A 21,717-nucleotide genomic window follows, 5' to 3' on the forward strand; every position below is an offset into this window, starting at 1 on the left:
TCAGTGCAGAACAGCCAGGATCTGCAGCGACACCCAACAGCCATCTCAAAGCCGAGTGGGATTTATTAGTCAGGTGGAACACGGCAACGGAAAGTCCTTAAGTTAGCACAAGACAAAGTCCAACCGGGCTCAAACCAGGCCTCCACCCAGCCATGCTGCTGTGGAAACCCCCTTGGCTCTGGCTCGCACTGTCCTTGTCCATCCCAGCATGTGGCAAAAACCCAGCTCTTGTGTTGCCTCCTGTCACCTCTCGGTCCCACGTCCTCCTCCGGCAGGATCCTGATGAGCTCTGGGCTCCTGCTTTGTTCCAGGAGCAGATGTGACCCTTCTGCAGCCCCCCGGGAATGGTCCCAGGGCAAGTCAGTCACTTCGTAACAACACTATGGGAAATTCCCCCATCGCCACCCCTCCTTTGTAAAGTGCTTTGGGATCTGTGGAGCCTAAAAGCTTGTGAAAGGGCTCTGGCCCTCTGCCTTCTTTCCAGCGCTTGTAACCCCCTTTGGGATAGATTTTCCCCAGCTTAAATGAGGCTGTTTATATAGGGATCCCTTGCCCGGCGCTGAAGTGCAGCCACCTCTGGGGTGCGGCATGGGGGCTGCTTATATAAGGATCCCTCACTTGGTGCTGAGATGTAGCCACCTCTGGGGTGGAGTGTTTCATCTAGGGTCAGGTTAAGGCCTGGACTGGGGGGCCCTGGTTCCACGGGCCCAGAGCATCCCCTGACCTGGCCTTGGATACAAGCAGATCTTTTCTCCACTCCTCCTCTCCCACCCCAGGTCTAATGCATCCCCAAGCCAGCGCCAGGTAACGATGGCACCATCCCAAGTCAAATCCTGGTGGGTGGAGGAGGCAGGGGAGTGGCAGAGACAGAAGCGGGGGGCGGGGAGCAGACCAGAGGGCCCCCTCCTGGCTCCTACCGGTCCGACTACAACAGCCACTCCCCATTTATGCCTGGAGTGGGGGTTAGCAGTGAGCTAGCAAAGGCGGAAGAAGAAAGATCAGGGAAAGGGGAACCGGATGCAACAGGACCCCCCAATCTCTTCTGTGGGGTGGGGGTGTCCAGGCACCTCCCCCCCCGCCAGGGGGAGCATTTAGACAAACCTCATCCCTTGCCCATCTCTTCTGTGGGGGGATCCCGACAGACCGCCCCCCCCACGCCCCTCCCATGGGTGGAGCCGGACAGACCCCACCTCCCCAGCAGCCAGCCCTGCCCCCGCTGGGGGGCGGGGCGCGCCCATCCTCGCTGCCCAGCCTCTGGGCTGGGCTCCGATCGCGGCTGGTGGTTTCGCCTTCTGGGTGGATTAACTATCCCCGCCCCCCCCCCCCGCTCGTTGGCTCCCGGCCTAGCCCCCCCCCCGTTTTGTGTGTTGCGAAGCGGAACGTGACTGAGGCGCCAAGCGGCTGTTATGCAACCGGGTGACCCAGTAACACACATTCCGTGCGCCGGCTGCAGGGACCGGCCGCCACCGCCCGCAGGGACCGGCCCGGCACGGCCCGGCCCGGCCCGGCCCGAGAGGTACCGAGCCCTGCCCGCGGTGGGGGGGCTGGGGGGGTGTCGGTTACCGTGTGCGCGCATGGAGGGGGCGCGTGCGTTTGCCGGGGTGTCGCGTGTGTGCAGTGTGTTGGGTGGCTAAGAGTGTTGTATGTGTTGCGTGTCTAAGGGTGTTATGTTGTGTGTGTTTCGGGTGTGTATTGTATTGCCTCGTGTGTGTGGAGTGTCTTGTGTGTGTGTCTAAGCTTGTTGTGATTGTATGATGTGTTTCGTATGGTGGGGGGGGCTGTTGTGTTGTGTGTTCCGTGTTATGTATTGTATTTTGTGTGTATTGCATGTTGTGTGTGTAATGTGTTTGTGTTTGTATGATGCGTTTTGTGTGTTTTTAGGGGGTGGGTATGATGTATGTATTCTGCTGTGTGTGTTGCAGGTTGTCTGTATATTGTGTATGTCCTGTATTGTGTGTTCTGTGCATAAGCATGTTGTCTGTGTAGTGTGTGTGTGTATATGTGATGTTTTATGTGGTTGGAGGTGTGTATGTATTGTGGTTTGCGTCGTGGGTGTTTGTATGATGTATTGTGTATGTTTGGGGGATGTATTGTGTATGTGTTGTGTGGTGTGTGTATACGGTGTGTATGTAGTGTATACATATCATGTTCTGTGTATATGTTTGTCCTGTGTGGTTATGTAACTATGTTGTGGCTCTGTGTATTCCTTTTGTATTGTTTGTCATGTATATACGTTGCATGTATGTAAAGCAGTATGTGTGCATTGTATATATCTAGAGTGTGTTTCATGTGTGCTTGTAGGTATGATTCACTGGTGCTCTGTTGTGTGTGTATCTCTTGTGTGTTGTGTCTTGTGTCTGGATACACCGTGCACATGTTCTCTGTGTTCTGTGTGCATGTAATTGTGTGTGTATGTGTGTGTGCGTGCATCTGTTTGTGGTGTATGTGTATGTTCCCTGGAGTATCCTTCCCACAACACTCCCTGAACTCTTCCGTATCAGGGAATTGGCCCTGTTGGATCAAAGCCCTGACAACACACACACACACACATGCTCTCTGCCTGTTATTTCCCAGTCACTCCCCTCAATCCTGACCTACTTTTGCAGGGTGTGTGTAGCAGGCACGGCCAAGCCAAAAGGAGCCAGGGCAGGGTGTGTGTGTGTGAGGGAGGGAGAAGGTTTTGGCACTCTCTGCTGAGGGTGAATTTGGCCCTTTGGGGGACACACATAAATTTAGGGTACAGGGGTGTATTGTGAAGCAGCAAAGTTGGGGTCCCAGCATCTCAAACCAGGGGAACGCTGTCTGGAAAGTGTGGAGTGAAGCTTGTAAATAATGTGCATGCGTGCGCGAACACACACGCACTTTCTACGTACGCAGAACCCCCCCCTTCTCCTACACACACACACACAGAGACATCCTTCAGTACACCCACATCCTCGTACCTCCATCTACACACACGTACAGACACCCCCACACACACCCATTGTCTATGTACACACAGACATTCCCCAGTATTCTCACACCCCAATCTACACACACACAGAGACATCCTCCAGTACACACACACTCACACACAGTCTATGTACACAGAGACATCCCCCCAGTATCCTCACACCCCGTCTACACAGACATCCCCAGTACACCCCCACCTTCACACCCCCATCTACACACGGACACATACAGACACCCCCTCCCTACACACACACACTCCATATTACACCCCTCTCCCCAGATTTACATGGTGACTTTCCCTCCCTGCTCCGATCCCGGCTAGCAGGGGCGGATGAGGTAGTGAGGGGCAGGTCTGTGGGGCAGATGGAGCTGGAGGCTCTGTTGTGTTGGGGGTGGGCATAGGGACAAGGTCTGATGCAGTAGCAGAGGGAGATGGGGGGGCATCTGCCCATCTGGTACCAGCCTGAGATCGCGTGAATCTGATCTCCAGTCCCGCTCTTTCCTTCTCTCCCCTCACAGAGTCAAACCAAAGAGCAGTGGGGCAGCGACCCACCTCCACTCTTCCTACCTGGTTGGGCTGAGCTCTTTGGGGCAGCCTCTGGATGAGGGGCCCCGATCGTGGCTAGTGTGCGATGACGTTACATTAGCTAGCTGAGCTCATACTCCACCAAAGTGAGGGGCGAGCCCCAGGCTGCCACCAGGCTGTGTATGGGGGGTGGGGCATGGTCCTACACACCCATGGGGGCCCCAGATTTATAGCCACGGATCCCATGGGCCATTCAGGGATCCCAGCTTTATCTCGGATGTTGTCTCTGAGCGCCGAATGCTGCTGAGCGGGAGATGGGGTTGGGAAGAGTCTCCAGGTAGCTGGTTAGGGGAAGATTGACCAGTGGAACTCCCCACCACAGGATCAGCTCGGCTCAAAGGCCAGGGCTGGGGTTGAAATGAGTCTGATCTTCCTGTGGTGCTAGGGAGAGCCTATCACCATGGTATCTGGGCAGATGAAGGGGCAGGTAAATTGGATATCCTCTTCCTGAGGCCTTTAGGCAACTCATGCCCACCCCACTCTAACCACTCGACCCTACTGCCCTCCTGGAGCTGGGAACAGAACCCAGGAGTCCTGACCCCCTTGTTCTCTCCTGCTTTAAGCAGTAGACCCCACTCCTGCCCCCGCAAGCTGGAACAAAACCCTGGAGTCCTAACTCCCAGCCCCCGGCTCCAACCACTTGACCCCATTCCCCTCCCCGAGCTGGGAACGGAGCCCAGGAGTCCTGGCTCCCATGCAGCCAGCACTGAAGGCTTCCCCTCCCCATTGTCTCATGGGATGACTGCCCCGCCCCCACAAAGTGAGGGTAGCTCAGCGCTGGTGGGGGGGTGGCGGGGTCCTGGCCAGCCGGGGCGTGTGGCTCATGCTCTGTGCTGTCCCCAGAGCAGGGGACAGGCTGGGCGTGGGGCTGATAACAGCACAGGGCGGGCGGGGCCAGGGCTGGGATCAAAGGGTTCAGAGCGTTTCATGGCTGGGAAGGTGACCTGGGAGTGCTGGCTCTGGGAGGGCAGAGAGACTGGTGGTTCGAGCTGGGGCTCCTGGGGTCTCTCCCTGGCTGTGGGAGGAGTGGAGCCTAGTGGATTAGGGTAGGGGGGGCTTACGGGGCTAGATGGGCCCATGGGCCTGATCCTGATCCCAGGCACAGGGAGGGGTCAGGCAGATAGAGGATGTAAGGGCCCGTTGCTTGTCTGGATCCAGCTCCTGGCGAGGGGTGAGGAGCCCGGGCTGGCCCAGAGGCCTCGCCAGCCAGGGGGATGATGCCATGGGGAGCGATGGCACCACTCCAGCCCCGCCAGGGACAGAACATCCCTGCTTGGCAAGCGAGCGGGGCGTTCTATAAAGTTACACCGGGAGGCGCTGGAAGCCTGGGGGAGGGGGCTGCGAGTCCTGGGCCCAGCCATGGGCTGGCAGGCAGGACTGAATCCCCGGTGGCGGGATGGATCCAGCTGCAGCCTTGTCTCCTCAAGGGACTTGCCCAGTGGCCCCAGAGCTTGGGGGGGTGTAAGGTCCCTCGGGGGGGACACATGGACTGTGGAGAAACATCCTGGCCAAGCTGGGATGCCCAGGGCTTCCCTGAGTCCCTTCCCCGAGGGTGGTGTGCGGCTGGGAATCCGGACTCCTCAATTCCCTTCCTAGCTCAGGGAGGGGAGTGGGGTCTAGTGATTAGAGTGGGGGGGGGAGGCTGGGAGCCAGGACACCTGGGTTCTGTTTCCAGCTTGGGGAGGGGAGTGAGGTCTAGTGATTAGAGTGGGGGGGGGGCTGGGAGCCAGGACTCCTGGGTTTGTTCCCCGCTCGGGGAGGGGAGTGGGGTTTAGTGGTTAGAGCACAGGTGGCTTTGGGAACCAGGACTCCTGTGTCTCTATGTTGCATTATACCAACTGAGGATCTGTCCCCTTGTACAAAAAAGCCCCTCCTTTGTTAGCAGCAGGCTATGGAGGGGTGCACGGGAGAGACTGTGTGCGGGTTTGACACCCCCTAACACCTCCGCAATCTCTCTCTCTCTCTCTCTCTCTCTGTCACACACACACACACACTGTAGCAGGCATTGGGGTGTTGCTCAAGCTGTGGTAGCATAGGCTTCTAGCTCTGGAGAGGACTGGTTTGATCCTGGGAAGGCACTTTTCCCATTGTCTGGGATCTGATTCTCCTGTGGCTCGCTCCATTGACCTCGGGAGACTCTCTCCAGAGTCACACCCGAGCTGGGGATAGTTCCTTCTCAAACCTGCGGCTGGGGCCTTGGCAAGCAGAGATCTGCCCCATTCCTGACCCGCTCCTTCGCCTTTTGCCGCTCAGGTGATGTAACCCCCGGCCCACGCTGGCTACCATGGGAACGCCCTGGTTGGCCAAGGCGGATGTTGAGTTGGTTCCTTAGCTCTGGTTTCATGGGTTAGTAAGGCTGAGCTGCGAGGGCTGAGCCTGAGCAGAACATAGCGGTGGGTGGGAGGACTGCACTCAGCTACCTCCTGAGAGGTACCTGGTGTCACATATAGGCACCGAGAAGGAACGTGATGGGGTAGGGAGACAGGCGGACCTGTCACCAGCTCACCCAAAATATGATGTGTTTTTCTAACGCACCAGCTCCTGGAGTCATGTGACGTAAGAGGATCTTAGTTTTTGTTTCCATTTCGGTAAAGGTAGACTGCTGTTTATTAGGTGTAATTTGGTGAATGAGGACTTCATGTTCTGAGTGCTGCACATTATGTATTAGATGTATTACGGTAGCACCCCAGATCCCGTTGTGCTAGGGATGGATGTGTATGGGGATGGATGGATGGAGGATGTGTATGGGGAGGGCGGGATAGATGGATGATGATGGGGTGAATGGGGAAAGAAGGGTGAATGGACAGACAGACTAACCAAAGTAGCCCAGACAGACTCCCTGGGAGCCGACCTTTGCCGGAGGGGGCTGGTCTCTGCCTTTAGGTAACCGGTAGCCCAGGGCGATGATACAGAGCTGGGAAGTAGGTCAGCAGTGCCCTTCATACCAGTGCAGCCAGGCGATGCCCAGACTTGCCCTCACCTGAAGTACACACCCGGCCCGGCCCACCCGTGGCTCCATGTGCCATGAGGACACGGGGCCGGTGCCTGGGGCGGATCCTTCCTGTTTAGGTGGAAATTCTCTTACAGCCTTGACCTAAAAAGAGAAGAAAACAGAGTAGATGGTGGGAAGTGCAGGGAGAGACTCAGTGGAGAATGCCATGCTGCAGGCAGCTCAGTAGGGGGTGCTGTGCAGCAGAGAGCAGAATGAGGGCTCAGCGGGGGGGTTGTGGCTAGGGCACCGGACACCTGGTTCCCTTCCCAGGTTTGTTACTGACCCGTTGTGTCTCCTGGTGTTCCTGCCTCTCTCTCTGACTCAGTTTCCTCTGCTCCCCTGTGTCTACAATTGTAAACTCCGTGTGGCAGGGACTCTCTCTGACGCTCTTTGTGCAGCACCTAGCGTAGTGGGGCCCTGCTCCGTGACTGGGGCACCTAGTTGCTACTGTAATACACCTAATAAATGACAAGTAAAGGCGGGAGGATTATTCCCCCCGTTTACAGATGGGGAAGCTGAGGCCCAGAGCGATTTAAGGGGCAGCAGGCTGGATGGTGGAACCTGGTGGCTCAGTGAGGGGCAGACGCTTTTACAAATAAGCTCTTAAAAATCTGGCCCCGGTCTTCCAAGGGTGTGAGATACCTAACTCCCATTGGTCCCAAAGGTGCCTAAACCCCTTTGGTGATCTCGGACCTTGCCCCAGATCTCTCAGCACACCTGAGGATGGAGGCCGCGTCTCCTGAATCTGCCGTCCGCAGCTTCCACCTCCCGTTTCTCTCCCACCTGGCTCAGCTCCTGCTTAGATCATCTCCTCCGGGTGGCATCGGACCCGGCGGTGTGGAGCCAAGCCACCCAGGCCCCTTTGCTGCTTCCAATCCCCCCACTTCCTCCCCGCCCCATAGCCCCATTGTTCCTCTGACTTTCGCACAGAACCGCTTTCTAGGCTAGTAGGTTGCTGGCGCCGTGCCCGGGCCTAAGCAGCGGCATTGTGCAATATGCCAGCAGCGGACCTGTTTTGACTGCCGGGGCTGATAAATATTCAATGTTTACTGACCTATATTCCTAGTGCTCACATCTGCCGGCCCGGCTTGCACGGGCGGGGGCGGACAGGCCGAGCGTGCTGCTCCACACACACGCCCCGGCTCGGCCCAGGGGGTTGGAAATATTCCTCCCCGGGACTGGGTCAGTTGCACAACGGGCTCTTGTGACCCACTGGGCGTCCTGCCTTATGCAACCCACCTCCCCGCTCCAGCCCCACTGGCCTCCTTCCGGGAAAGAGCCAGGTCAGGGGAGGAAGGAGAGTGGGAAGCCGCCTTGCTCTTTTCGTCTGGCTTTCAGCGCTCCTCTCTGCCCAGGGTGGATGTGCCCGGGCTGGCTGCCCTGCCACTGCCCGGACGTGCCACATTACAGCCGCCCTGGCAGTCAAAGTAGGGGCGCTGGCAAGGTGGGGATGTAGTGTGTGTGTTGCAATGTGTGATGTGTGCATTGGGTACTGTGTGTGGCGGGTGCATGGTAGGTAGGGGGTGTGCCGTGTCTGATAGGTGGTGTGTAGTGTGGTGCTAGCTGTATGGTGTGTGTTGGGCAGTGTGTGATGTCTGTGTGGGGGGGCAAGGTGTAATTGTATCCTTGTGCAGTGTCATGCATACACGCTGTGCAATGTGTGTTGGGCCGTGGGTGTGTAATGGTAAGTGTGCAGTGGGTGGTGCGCGGTGTGTGGTGCTGTGTGTAGTTGTACAATGTGTGCCATGTGTATGGTACAGTGTGGGTGTTGGGGAGTGTTTGTGTCAGGTCTATGTGGGGTGCAATGTGTAATTGTGTAGTGTGTGTGTGCGTGTGTCTGTGCAGTATAGTGTCATGTGTGATGTGCAGTGTCTGTGTGGGGTGCAGTGTGTAATTGTGTGATCAGTGTGTGTGTGTGTGTGTGTGATGTGTGCGCGGGGTGCAACATGTACAGTGTGCTGTGTGTGATGTGTTTGCGGTGTGTGGTGTGGCGTGTGTGTTGTATAGTTGGCAATGTGTGGCAGGCATTGTACAGTGTGCATCTGTGGGCAATGTGTGGCATGCATGCTGTGTGTTCACACAGTGGGCAGTGTATGTGTGCGTGGTAAGTGCACGTGTGGTGCGCAGTGTGTAGCTGTGGGCACTGTCCTGTGTGCATGGTGTGTAGCTGGGTGCAGGGTGTGTGCGTGTGTGTGTGTAGCTGTGCGGTGTGCAGTGTCTAGTGTCTGTGTGCAGTGTGCAGTGCACCATGTATAGTGTGTGTGTGTGTGTGCGCGCGCAGTGTGTAGCTGTGTGGTGAGGTGTGCAGTATGAGTGTGTGCGGTGTGCAATGTGTAGCTGTGTGGTGTGCAGTGTCCGCACAGCGTGTAGCTGTGTGGTGTGTAGTGTGTGTGCACATGATATGTTGGGGTGTGGTGTGTAGTGTGTGTGTAGCTGTATTGTGTTTGTGTGTGTGTGCGTGCGCACGTGGTGCGCGGTGTGTAGCTATGGGGTGTGGTGTGTAGTGTGTGTGTAGCTGTATTGTGTTTGTGTGTGTGTGCGTGCGCACGTGGTGCGCGGTGTGTAGCTATGGGGTGTGTGGTGACTGCTGGTGCAGTGTGTAGCTGTGTAGTGTGCGGTGTGTGTGTGTGTGCAGTGTGTAGCTGTCTGGTGTGAGGTGTGTGTGTGCACAGTGCGCGGTGTGTGTGGTGTCTGTAGCTGTGTGGTGTGTGTGTGTCTGTGTGCACGGTGTGTGTGGTATCTGTAGCTGTGTGCACAGTGTGTGTGCATGGTGCACATTGTGTGTGGTGTCTGTAGCTGTGTGCACGGTGTGTGTGCATGGTGCACAGTGTGTGTGGTGTCTGTAGCTGTGTGGAATGTGTGTGCATGTAGCACAGTGTGTGTGGTGTCTGTAGCTGTGTGGGGTGAGTGTGTGGTGTCTGTAGCTGTGTGGGGTGTGGGTGTGCACGCTGTGTGTGGTGTCTGTAGCTGTATGTGGTGTGTGTGTGTGTGTGTGTGTGTGTGTGTGTGTGTGTGTGTGCACGATGCACAGTGTGTGTGGGGGGTGTGTGCGCGCGGTGTGTGTGGTGGCTGTAGCTGTGTGGTATGTGTGTGGTGTGTGTGTGCGCGCGCGCGGTGTGTGTGGTGTCTGTAGCTGTGTGGTGTGTGTGTGTGCGCGCGCGCGGTGTGTGTGGTGTCTGTAGCTGTGTGGTGTGTGTGTGCGCGCGCGTGGTGTGTGTGGTGTCTGTAGCTGTGTGGGGGGTGTGTGTGTGTGTGTGTGCATGGTGCGCGGTGTGTAGTTGGGGCAGCCCTGGCACCCGGCCGGCCATGGCACATGCGTCGCCGTAGCGGGGCGGAATGTGGGGCGCACTGCCCGCTGGGCCCGGAGGCCTCTCCTGCCCTGCCCAGACCTGCTCGCCTGTGGCTTATGTAAGCGGCGGAGAGGGGTGTGACGTGCTGGGCCGTGCTCCAACCACCCTCCGTGTCCTTCCTCCTAGGTGTTCCCTCCTCCTCCTCCCGGACCTGACACGGGTCCCGCCCCCCGCCCGCCTCACATCCCGCCACAACCGCAGCCCAGCCGTGTCTCCGCAGCCAGCCTCCCGGAGAAGGACACGGGTGCCAGAGCTCCTGGCCGGGGGCCAGCGCCTTCCCAGCGCCCCCAGCAGGCACGGAAGGGACCCAGCTGAGCCTGAACTGCCCGCCGGAATCCCACAGCTCCTAGCGGAACGGCGGCTCCTCCAGGCGCCTAGAAGATGGTCCACAGGTCCCCAATGTACCCACTGGTGCCCGAGGGTGCCCATCGTGGCTTGTCGGTCACAGCTGGAGGGCCACTCACAGCAGCAGCTTGCCCGGCCACCGGGCTTGTTAACTGCTTGGGCTGAGGAGCTAGCGAGAATCGTCTGTTCCAGTGGCAGAGATCGGGGGTGCATTATCCCCCTGGCAGAGATCTAGGGCAAGTGTCCCAGTGGCAGACGTCTGTGGACCCATAACCTGGTGGCAGAGATTTGGGGCACGCTATCCCCCTGGCAGAGATCTGGGGGGCGTTTTCCCTGTGGCAGAGATCCAGAGTGTAGTGTCCCGGAGGCAGACGTCTGTGGACCTATATCCCCGTGACAGAGATCTGGGGCGCAGTGTCCCGGTGGCAGACGTCTGTGGACCCATATCCCCGTGGCAGAGATCCAGGGTGCAGTGTCCCGGTGGCAGACATTTGTGGACCCATATCCCTGTGGCAGAGATCCAGGGTGCAGTGTCCCGGTGGCAGATGTCTGTGGACCCATATCCCTGTGGCAGAGATCTGGGGTGTGTTATCCCTGTGGCAGAGATCCAGGGTGCAGTGTCCTGGTGGCAGACGTCTGTGGACCCATATCCTGGTGGCGGAGACCCACGGGTGAGTTCTTGAGCCATCTCTAACCTCAGCGTCCCGACCCTTCCCCGGCGACCGTCCTGGGCTCTCTGAGGACGCTGAAGGAATATCGAGGGTCAGAGCTGGCGTGACCTGGGTTCTATTTCTGGCCCTGCGATGGAGGGTCTCCGCTCGTCCGCCCAGTGCGTGGCTGGGGGCGTCCCCCCGGAGGGCGCGATGCAGCGGGCTCGGGCGCTGAAGGGCAAAGCCAGCGCCAGCTGCCGGCGCAAGCGGGAGTTCATCTCGGACGAGAAGAAGGACGCCAGCTACTGGGAGAAGCGCCGGAAGAACAACGAGGCGGCCAAGCGCTCGCGGGAGAAGCGGCGCTTCAACGACCTGGTGCTGGAGAGCCGGGTGCTGGCGCTCAACGAGGAGAACCTGCGCCTCAAGACGGAGCTGCTCCAGCTCAAGCTGCGCTTCGGGCTCCTCAGCACCGCCGCCTTCGTGGAGAAGAGCCAGCAGCTCAGCGCTGCCAGCCGGGAGCGCTGCGGGGGCAACAGTGGCTACTCCAGCGCCTCCTCCCGGGCCCAGCACTCGGAGGACTCGTCCGAGACGGAGCAGTCTGGCCGGGACGCTGCCGGAGCCAAATACTCGCTGCGGGGCTCCCTCTCCGACATGTCCGACGGCTCCTCCCGGGACAGCCCGCTGCCGCGGACGCCGGGGGAGGCGCAGGCCGTGAGCCGGGCCCGGGGGGATGACGGGGCGCTGCGCCCCCCCGACCCCCAGGCCCCGGCCTCACGGGGTGTCATCCTCTTCAGCGCCAACGGCTTCACCGCGGTGGAGCCGCCCCGAGACTGGGGGGTGCCGGAGCAGGGGGACGGGGCCGAGGAGGAAGAAGAGGAGAAGGCCCTGGGGAGCTATGCCCAGCAGATACCCGGGGGTCACCATGGCGACTGTGAGGCCTATTGCCAGCAGGGGGAGCTGCAGGGCCCCCCCGAGCCGTATGGCTGCCCACGGGCCAAGGGCTACGGCACCCCTGCTGGCTTCTGTGGGGAGGAGGCGGCGCGGGAGGCCAGGCCGGAGCCCACAGAGATGGTGGCCGAGCCGAGTTCCCCCTTCGCAGTTTACTCCAGCGAGGAGAGTGGGGAGGAGGTCGACTGGGGGTGCCTGCCCGCCCCCTACCCGCCCGCCCCGGACGTCAAGCTGGCCGCTCTGCCCCACAAGCTGCGCCTCAAGTGCCGGGCCCACAGCAGCGGTGGCCAGGACCTGGGCCCTGAGCCTGGTGCCACCGGCTGCCAGCCAGAGGCGCCAGCTGACTGGTCGAGTGAGAGGCACGAGGAGATGGCGGCCCTGGTGCGGCAGGCACTGCTCCTCAACGGGCACCCCCCCGCCGCAGGCGCCGTGGACAGACTCCTCTACTGCAGCCCCCTGCCCCCCTCAAACAGGCCGGAGCCTGGGGACTTCGCCGGCGGGTGGAGGGGCAGTTGCCACGATGAGAGTGCCAGGCCCATATGAACGGTGCCCTATAGCGGGGCACGGCCCTTGAACAGCCACTGCCTGGGCAGGTGATGTGGACAAAGCCGACACTGACTGTCCTGCTGGGCCCGGGGATCTGCCCAGCTGGGATCTGGTGAGCAGAGAGATCCCTGTTCTGCTGGGCCCGGGGATCTGCCCAGCTGGGATCTGGTGAGCAGAGAGATCCCTGTCCTGCTGGGCCCAGGGATCTGCCCGGCTGGGATCTGGTGAGCAGCGAGATCCCTGTCCTGCTGGGCCCGGGGATCTGCCCAGCTGGGATCTGGTGAGCAGAGAGATCCCTGTTCTGCTGAGCCCGGGGATCTGGAGAGCAGCAGGTTCCACTTGGCTGAACTCACAGATTTGGGAGCTGTTGGACGGTTCCCACCAAGCTGAGGTCTGAGCCCCATGTGCTGGGTGGGGCTGGCCTTGCAGAGAGAGGACCAAGCAGGATCTCCCCATCCCCCCACCCCCTTGGCTTTGGAGCCCCCAGGATGGTGACAGCGGGGTGCAGCCAGGGCCTGGGACCAGCAGCCTCCTTCGCACTGGGACTGTCTCACCAGCAATGCCGCCAGCCAGCTGTGTTGATGCCACTGGGATTCCGGGGGGGGGAATTTTTTGAGTCGGGAAACATTTGATGAAAATAAAACTGCATCTTTAAAAAAAAAATCCAAATAAATGTCCCCAAAAGATTTTTCCAAAGTGCTATGGAGCCGCTGTGGGGGGAGGGTGTGGAATGAGGCAAGGAAAGAAAGTTGGATGGATGGATGGATATGTATGGAAGGAGGAAAATAGATGGATAGAGGGGGTGTATGGGGATGGATGGATAGATAGAGGGGGTGTATGGGGATGGATGGATAGATAGAGGGGGTGTGGCGATAGGGTGTACAGGGATGGATAGAGGGGGTGTATGGGGATGGGTGAATGGATAGAGGGGGATGTAGCAATAGGGTGTATGGGGATGGATGGATAGATAGAGGGGGTGTATGGGGATGGATGGATAGATAGAGGGGGTGTGGCGATAGGGTGTACGGGGATGGATAGATCGAGGGGGTGTATGTGGATGGATAGGGAGGTGTGTATGGCATTGGATGGATGGATAGATTGCAGGGGTGCATGGGGATAGACAGAGAGGAAAGTGTATGGGGATGGATGGATGGGTATGTGGGAGCATGGATGGATGGTTACATAGGGGAGGAGTGGTACAAGCTGCACACCCTTGGCTGCTGGAGGAGTTGGGGTGGAGCCAGGAGGGGGCGCTGTGCTTGCAGGTGGTGGCTGGTCCATACGAGGTGAGTCTCGGACACCATGCCTCCCCCTGTTTTCAGAAGAGGGGGTCTGGGTCTGGTTTTTGCTCCCCATCCCCTTTTGAGGCTTCAGATTAAGGGGGCCCACATGTTAAGAATCGAGGGGCTCTGCAGCCTGAACCCTTGGTGATGGGGGTTAGAACAACTGTACCGTGAGGTATACCCCAATCCCCCCCCAGTACCCAGGGGACAGCATTGAGCCGTGCCCTGGGACTCAGATACCCACTGCAGCGAGAAGGGTGTAACCAGGAGACATGTGAGGAAGCATGGTAGTGCTGCCTAATGGTCTGAGTGCAGGCCAAAGAGCCAGGACTCGGGTTCAATCCTTGGCTCATGAAGTAGAACCCAGGAGTCCTGGCTCCCAGCTCCCCTTCTGCTCTAACCACTAGACCCCACTCCCCTCCCAGAGCCAGGAGTCTCCCTATGGCAGCCTCAGCCGGCAGGGGAGGAGGGGTGCTGGCAGGAGGCACTGTGTGGTGCGTGTGTGGGGGGCAGGTAGGGGGCATCTCTCCCTGCCGCTGCTCCCCTGGTACTGTGGTTACTATCTGGGCAGCACCGGGCCTGGCTGGCATCTCAGCATTAGTAGGTCAGGCAGCTAAAGTAGGGCAGCGCCAGCACCCTGAGGGCACCCGCATCAGCAGCTATAATTGATAGCGCGGGGGCGGGAGCGTCCGGTGCAAGCCACAGGGGTTGGGGTGAGGGGTGAGTGCCTGTGTGGGTCAAGGGAGCATCCCAATTCTCCAGGGGAAGGAGGGGTGGTGAGGGCCTGGGGATAGACGGCGGGGTACGTCCCACACAAAATATCCTACAGAAACACAAAATACAGATAACACAACTCACAGATCCAACAATCCCCTATGCAAAATAGCAGAGACAAAACACCACGTACACACACACAAAACGACACACAAAAGCACCAAAACACCATGCTGACAAATACACAACACAAAGGCACAACAACACACACACACAAAACAGCAACTATGCAAAATACACACACACACACCACAGACAAAATAAATCAGTGCAAAAAAACACACATGCTCATGAAAATAATACATGTAGACACAAAATAATTCAACCACACACACAGCACAGACAAAAACAATGCACATGAAACACATTCATGTGAAAAAACACATACAGCTGCACACACACACACACACACACACATATGCATGCAGTGCGCACAACGTAACACAACCAACCCCCCCCACATGACACACAGACATAGTGCATCACGGACACACAGCACCCATTCCCCCTCTCCAGCTCTTGGAGGAGGGGGTGAATACAGCCCTGGGGACCCCCCCCTTACAGGGACATTGCACCCCAAATCCTGCTCACTCTGGGAGGTCAGCTAGAGAGCGGGGGGGGGGAACCCCAATCCCACTGCACTGGGCCTAGGGGAGAGGGCCAGGCCAGGGCCCTATCCAGCTTCCTGGCTAGACTTGGGGCGGAGGCTGTGGCCCAGCCCCACACACATAAGAACTTGTGTGTGGAGCAGGGGGGCAGCCCAAGGGGTCCAGGAGATAAGTGCTCCCCTCCCAGTGCTGGGGATAGAACCCAGAGTCCTGCTCCTAGACCCCCCCATCCCTGAGAACAGACAGGCTCAGAGCTGCCTGTGTCCCCATATTGCTCCTGCCCTGGAAAAGCCGAGTTTCCCCCCCAAGTCAGGGCAGGATAATCCCCGATTAACGTGGGCCGGAAGAAAGCACCAGCGAAAGTAGGTCATGAGCTCCCCGCCCCCCCGGCGGCTGGGCTCCTGCTTGGCACCACCAGTGCCCGACCTGTTGCCATGGCAGTCCCTTCGCATCCTAGCCACTGGGAGGGAGGTTTCATGGCGGGGGGCCTGTGATGCTGCAGTGGGAGATGGGGCACCGGGGTCTCATAGGATGCAATAGTGGGGTTGTGATTCTGGGGTGCAGAGCAGGGATTCCCATGATGCTGGGGGCCCATGGGATGCTATAGGGGGCATGGGGCCCCCTGTGATGCTGCAGGGTGGATGGGGGCCACTACCATAATCCCGCTCTGGTGCCCCAATGCACCCTGGGAGGGTCCCCTCGTGGCCTCCCCCGCTGCTGGGGCTCTTGGTTCTGAGCTCCTAGCCATTGACGGGACAGGGGGGCAGGGGGGATGCATGCGGGGGAGGGGGAACTGGGCTCATGGGACTACACTCCCCTCCACGAGCTGGGCTGGAACCCAGGAGTCCTGCCTCCCACCCCACCCTTGCCTCGCTCCTCTAACTGCTAGACTCCACTGCCCTCCCAGACCTGGGGATAGAACCCAGGAGTCCTGGCCCTGCTCTGTTTGACCTTGGCCCTTCAGGTCCTGGGCTCAGAGAAGGATGGACACAGCCCTGGGAGCGGGGGAGTCCTCAGCACTAGGGTGGGAACAGAGATGCCACCTCTGGCCTGCGGCTGAAGAGGGGAATGTGCCCCCAACCGACCGCCCACAGATATTCTATGAACTGGGAGAGGACAGGGGTGTCTAGTGGTTAGTGCGTGTGTGTGTGGTGGGGGGGACGGGCTGGGAGTCAGGACTCCTGGTATCTAGTCGAGGCTCTGGGAGGGGAGTGGGGGTTAGTGGTCAGAGCGGGGGTGTGGGATAGATTGGGGGAGCCCCCAGGGCTCAGGGAGACAGTGGGCCTGGACGCCTGCCCCACTGCCGAGAGCCAGGCATTGGAGGGGGACACTGGTTCATGGGTCACACGAGTGCCCAGTCCTGGCCCTTTTGACCCATGGCAGGTTCATCCTGGGGCGGGCGGAGCCAGTGGGGGAGGCTGCAGGGTTTGTGCCAGAAGGCCCTCGCCAAGGGGTAGGTGACACAGAGCTCACCAGCCACCCTGGAGCAGCACCCACCCTGACCTGGAAAGGGGCACGAGGTCTGGGGCAGCCCCACAGCGGAGCTTGTTGGTGGAGGGGTTCCCACTGGTGCCAAGGAAGCTGGGGATCCTCTTTGGGCCATCTCAGCTCGGGGGTGGTGGTTCTCAGGAAGGGGAGTTTGGGGCAGCAAGGGAGTGTGTGTGTGGGGGGGTCTCAGTTGGGGGGGATTTGGGATGTTGGGATGACAGATGGAGTTGGGGGACCTACAGCTGGATCCAGACCCTCACACCTCAGGCCTCAAATGGGCTGAACCAGAACCCCCAGGCTGGGCCGGGTGGCGGATCAGAACCCGCGGCTGCTGCCCCATGGGCGGGTGGGGGTGACTCTGCCATGACACCTTTGGCCCATTTCCTCGGGCCTGGCCCTTGTGAGCCCAGACTCACGTGAACGCAGCTGGTCACACCAGCCCATACAGAACTGGCAACGCCCAGCCCCACGGGCAGCTGGTTCGGGGCCAGGGCTGTGCAGGGGGCCTGGCGTGGGGCCAGAGCAGAACCAGGAGTCAATGGGGCATGAGATCCAGGTGGCACGTGGCGGCTGGGGGCGAGGGTCTGATCCGGGAGGCGGGGGGGGGGGCTCAGAACTGGCTCCTGCCTCCCTGTAATAGTAATTAATGCTGTTTATGGGTGGGGTCCCTCGATTTCACCCAGGCAGGCTGATGGGTTCCCCCACCCGATCACCAACCAGTGCCACGACACCCTCCCACAGGGCGAGTGCAGGGAGGAGCCGAATGCCTTGGGGGTGTGGGGGATGAAGGAAAACAGGAGGCCCAAGTGGGGGGTGCAGTTGGGGAGGGTCTCAAGTGGGGTGTGGCTGTAGGTGCTGACCCCCACCCCAATTCAATCTTCCAGTTAGTGCCCCCATTCTGTTTTATGGGGGGCATGGGGCAAGCAGGCTGAACCCCATCCAGTCAATGCAGCAGATGGTGGGGGGGCATGTTGGGAAGCCCCCCCCACCGATCATGCAGTGAGGAGGGTTGTCGGGGGGGACATGATGCTGCAACAGGTGCAGGGGGAACAATCGACCCCAGATAATGCAGCAGGGGAAGGGCTGACTATGTAGACACCCCCCCACACACACACACACAATGACACACCACACCAGGGGGGTGATATGTGCTGTACAGTCTTTATTATTACATGAGCACACGGTTGCTTTAGGACCCACTTGAGGGCTGGACATAGTGTGTCCCTGTTCCCCCCCACCACACCCAAGATCTCCTGGGCAGCCAATGCCCCCACCTGTGGGGCTCTCTCATATACATGGGGGGCTCTGGAGTGGGGGGGGGGCGGGAACTCACCCCTGCCCCATAGTCATAGTGTTTAGGGATTATAGCACCTTTCTTTGGGGGGGGGGGAAGTATAAGGGATAATCCCCCCACACACACCATCCCCCTCCTTGGTTATCACCTGGCCCAGCCTGGGGCAGCACCGTTGCTGGGGACCCCCCAGCTCTCATTCTGCTGTCTGACCCACCAGGCTGGAGCGGGGCCTGGTGACCCCGTTCTGTGAGGAACCCCGCCCCCCCAAGTCCTGGGGGGGGATGGCTCCCACTGGGAAAGGCGTCCCCTGCTGGTCCCTATGCGGGGGGGGGAGTGCACAGGCCATGGGGGGAGAACATGTGAATGTGTGTGAGCAGGGTGCCCATGGCATGCAGGGTCCATTAAGGCTTGGTTGGTGGGGAAATATGGGTGGGGGGGTGAGACATAGATGCCCCCCCCGTCCCTGCATGGGCTGTGTGAGGCCCCCCAACAGCTCGATTTGCTCTCAGGGCAGCACCGGGCATTTGCATAGTGAGAACCGTGCCCATCAGGGACGCCCCCCCCCGCACCAGGGCACATGACGGGGGGGAGGGGTGGGGCAGCATCAGCAACGGGGGGGGCACGCTGCCATGATGATGTCATCACACAGCCAGGGTTGGTCTGATGATATCACCAACACCCAGTAGCGAGGGGCAATGCCCAAGGGTGGAGCTTGATACCATCAACAGTGCACTAGGCACCTTGATGACATCACACAAGCACCTTGATGACATCACACAAGCAGCCATGGCTTGATGCCATCATCATGCCAGCATGGGGGTGGGGGGGGCGCTGTGGTCCCCAGGCTGGGCCATGCCCTTGCAGCACCATTGGCTGCCTGTTGATGACATCACCGGCCACCTGATGATGCTACAATGGCTGCTCAGTGACCTCAGCAAGCCAGGCCCCAGATTGGCTCCGGCCCGCTGGTTGCCATGGCGAAGTATAAAAAGGATGTGGCGGGGGGGGGGGGGTGACAGGCCAGGAACTGCCCGTCCCCAATCCCTGGAAGGCGCCAGAGCAAGCTCCCCACCCCCACCCCCAGGGGTTCTGGGGACCAGTTAACCCTTCCCTGACTGGGGCCATGGCAAGGAACCTGGTGTGGGGGGGGGGGAATCACAGTATTAACCCTTCAGTGTACGTGGTATTCTTGCGCGTATATATTATATATATATATGTATAGATACTTTACACAGGACATGCCATTCACTGGGGGATTACAATGGGGCGCTGCCGCCACTCCCCCATGAACCGGGGGTGGGGGGTCCTCCTGGCTCGGTGCTCCTCACCCCACCGATGGAAGCAGCTGTGACGGGGGAGGAGGGCTTTGTGTAACCCCCATACCCACCTCCCCACAGACGAGAGTCCTTTTGGGGGGACAGCAGAGGGGACCCCCCGACCATGTCTCCCAAAATTCAGAGGTGTCGCCCTGTTTTCCTGCAGGGCGTGTACACTCCAGGGGGGCACCCTGCCCCCCCCGGCCCATTCTTCTCAGTGTCCCGCCCCATTTTTCTCCACAGCGGCAGGGGGTGGGACTTGGGGGGCAGGGACCGCCCCCGCCGGCAGCATCACTCCCAGCGTCTTTGCCTCAACCAGGCCCTTCCGGGGGGGGGCCAGCCCATTCTTGGAACCCTCAGGGCAGGGGCCTTTGGGGAAGGGGGGCTTGGCTCGGAGCCCCAGGGTGGTGTGCTCCTCCACCACCTCCAGGATCAACTTCTCCTTGGGGAAGCCAGCCTGGTTCTGGGGACACTTGGGGGGCTGCCGGCCCTGGCCCCCCTCGGCCTTCCTCTCCCACAGCCCCTGCCCGGCGGCGCTCCCCTGGGGCTCCACCACCAGGGGCAGGGGCCCACGCGGCGCCCCCTCTGCCTCGCCCCTCCTGCCCAGCTCATGCTCCTGCACCGGGCTCAAGGCTTTGGCCGGGGGCCGGGCGGGAGCGGCAAAGGCTTCTTCAGTCTGAACCCCCTGGTGTCTCCTGACGCCCCCCGCCGGGTCGCGGGGACTGCCGGCCACCTCGGTGCAGGCCAGGCCTTCCTTGGGGCCTGTCTGGCCCCCGCCGGCCGTGCCTGCCGCCTCCCCGGCTCCGAAGCTGAGGGCCAACTCCTGCCGGCCCAGCCGCCGGGCGGCTACCTGCCTGCCAGCCCCGTCGCCGGCCCCCGGGCTCTCGCCGTCCGACTCGGCCAGGCTCTGCAGGCCGGCCTCGGGGTGGAAGTCCTTGCGGTAGTCGGCATGCGTCACCTCCAGGCTGTGTTTGCGCACGGCCCCCTTCTTCTCCGAGCCCAGGGGCGAGCCCAGCTTCTCGGCCGACTGCACCCGCTTGAGCAGGGGCGAGCGGGGCGGCTCGGCGCTCTTGGGCCGGGGCCGGCCCACGGGCGGGGAGGAGTGCAGCTTGGCGGGGAAGCTCTGGGTGGTGTGGGAGCTGCCCACCGTGTGGCCGGGCAGCGGGGGGGGGTGAGGACTGGGTGGGCGAGGGGGTGTGGGCCAGGGGCGAGAGTGGGATGTTGCCGGCCGACTTGCAGCGGGCCGAGCGGTACTGGCGGTGCAGCTTGGGCGACAGGCCGTGCAGGGTGCTGGGCCGGATGTGGTGGGAGGAGGTGGCTGGGGAGTTGGGGGTGCTGGCGGCTGGGGAGCTGCTCTGGGACGAGGCACCTGCAGAGAGAGGAGACCAGGAGAGGGGTGAGATCCCGGAGTGGGGGGGCTCGGACCCCTGGAGACCAGGGCCTCTGAACGCCCTGAGGGGGGCAGCCCAGGGGGAGAACCGTCACACAGCCCCCCTCCCACAGCCTGATCCACCCTACATCCTGGGGGGGAAGTCCTGGAGGAGCCCACCCCATGGCATACAGGCTGTTTCAGCCTGCCCTGGGTCAGCAGAAGTGGGGAGAGCTCTCCCTGCCCCCACCATCACTGGATTGACAGATGAGTGGGATGTGGCTACCCCCTGGATGGATGGATGGATGGATGGATGGATGGATGGGCAGACAGACAAGGGGGAATGGGGCTGCCTCCCAATGGATGGATGGACAGACAAGTTGGATAGGGCTGCCCCCCCGATGGATGGACAGACAGACAAGTGGGATGGGGCTGCCCCACGGATGGATGGATGGATGGATGGACGGACAGACGAGTGGGATGGGGCTGCCCCCCCGATGGATGGATGGACAGACAGACGAGTGGGATGGGGCTGCCGCCCCGATGGATGGAGGGACAGACAGACGAGTGGGATGGGGCTGCCCTCCTGATGGATGGATGGATGGACAGACAGACGAGTGGGATGGGGCTGCCCTCCTGATGGATGGATGGATGGATGGATGGACAGACAGACAAGTGGGATAGAGCTGCCCCCGATGGATGGATGGATGGACAGACAGACGAGTGGGATGGGGCTGCCTCCCAATGGATGGCTGCCCCCCCGGATGGATGGATGGACAGACAGACGAGTGGGATGGGACTGCCCCCTCGATGGATGGATGGATGGACAGACAGACGAGTGGGATGGGGTTGCCCCCCGGATGGATGGACAGATGAGTGGGATGTGCCCCCCACAGTTCTCTTGGAGCACTGAGCTCACCCCATATCTCTAGTTGCTGGAGCTTTGGGCCTGGATCCCCCTCGCTCTTCTGGCCCCCTGCCCATGGGCACCGGCTGACGCGAGGGCACAGTGCCTGGGCAGGGGAGATGCACCCTGACAGAGCCAGGGCCTGGAGGGGCTTGAACGGGGTTGGGGCATCACCTGGTGGAGGGAGCAGCCCTTGCAGCCCAAGGACGCCCCAGAAGTTCCACCACCCCTAAATCCAGCCCCACACCTGCTCCCCCCACCCCCACGAGAGGGACAGAACCTGACTCACGGACGCAGGAAGGTGGCTGT

General features: G+C 60.5%; 2 protein-coding genes across 3 annotated transcripts in view; one reads left to right on the top strand and one right to left on the bottom strand.

The window, feature by feature from the left end:
• Positions 1 to 1,335: 1,335 nt before the first annotated feature.
• Positions 1,336 to 13,032, top strand: LOC119845836 (nuclear factor interleukin-3-regulated protein-like). 2 transcript variants are annotated; one of them, XM_038378690.2, is made up of 2 exons: positions 1,336 to 1,516; positions 10,007 to 13,032. In XM_038378690.2, the coding sequence occupies exon 2, from the start codon at positions 11,029 to 11,031 to the stop codon at positions 12,364 to 12,366; it is 1,338 nt and encodes a 445-aa protein (XP_038234618.1). In that variant the 5' UTR covers positions 1,336 to 1,516; positions 10,007 to 11,028; the 3' UTR covers positions 12,367 to 13,032. The 2 variants fall into 2 exon arrangements, with proteins under 2 accessions (XP_038234618.1, XP_038234619.1); XM_038378691.2 differs by lacking the exon at positions 1,336 to 1,516 and adding an exon at positions 7,730 to 7,974.
• Positions 13,033 to 17,671: 4,639 nt separating this feature from the next.
• The window catches only part of MAST1 (microtubule associated serine/threonine kinase 1), a 35,531-nt gene continuing 31,485 nt past the window's right edge, over positions 17,672 to 21,717 (bottom strand). Inside the window, 2 exon segments of the mRNA XM_038379186.2 lie at positions 17,672 to 20,303; positions 20,305 to 20,501. Of these exon segments, the coding sequence (XP_038235114.1) occupies positions 19,347 to 20,303; positions 20,305 to 20,501 (1,154 nt within the window). The 3' untranslated portion in view covers positions 17,672 to 19,346.

Source organism: Dermochelys coriacea, chromosome 20 (genome assembly GCF_009764565.3).
Source record: "Dermochelys coriacea isolate rDerCor1 chromosome 20, rDerCor1.pri.v4, whole genome shotgun sequence".
NCBI lineage: Eukaryota > Metazoa > Chordata > Testudines > Dermochelyidae > Dermochelys > Dermochelys coriacea.

What these genes read in the sequence shown, in the direction of transcription:
- LOC119845836 (XM_038378690.2), top strand. Translation starts at nt 11,029, where the DNA reads ATGGAGGGTCTCCGCTCGTCCGCCCAGTGCGTGGCTGGGGGCGTCCCC.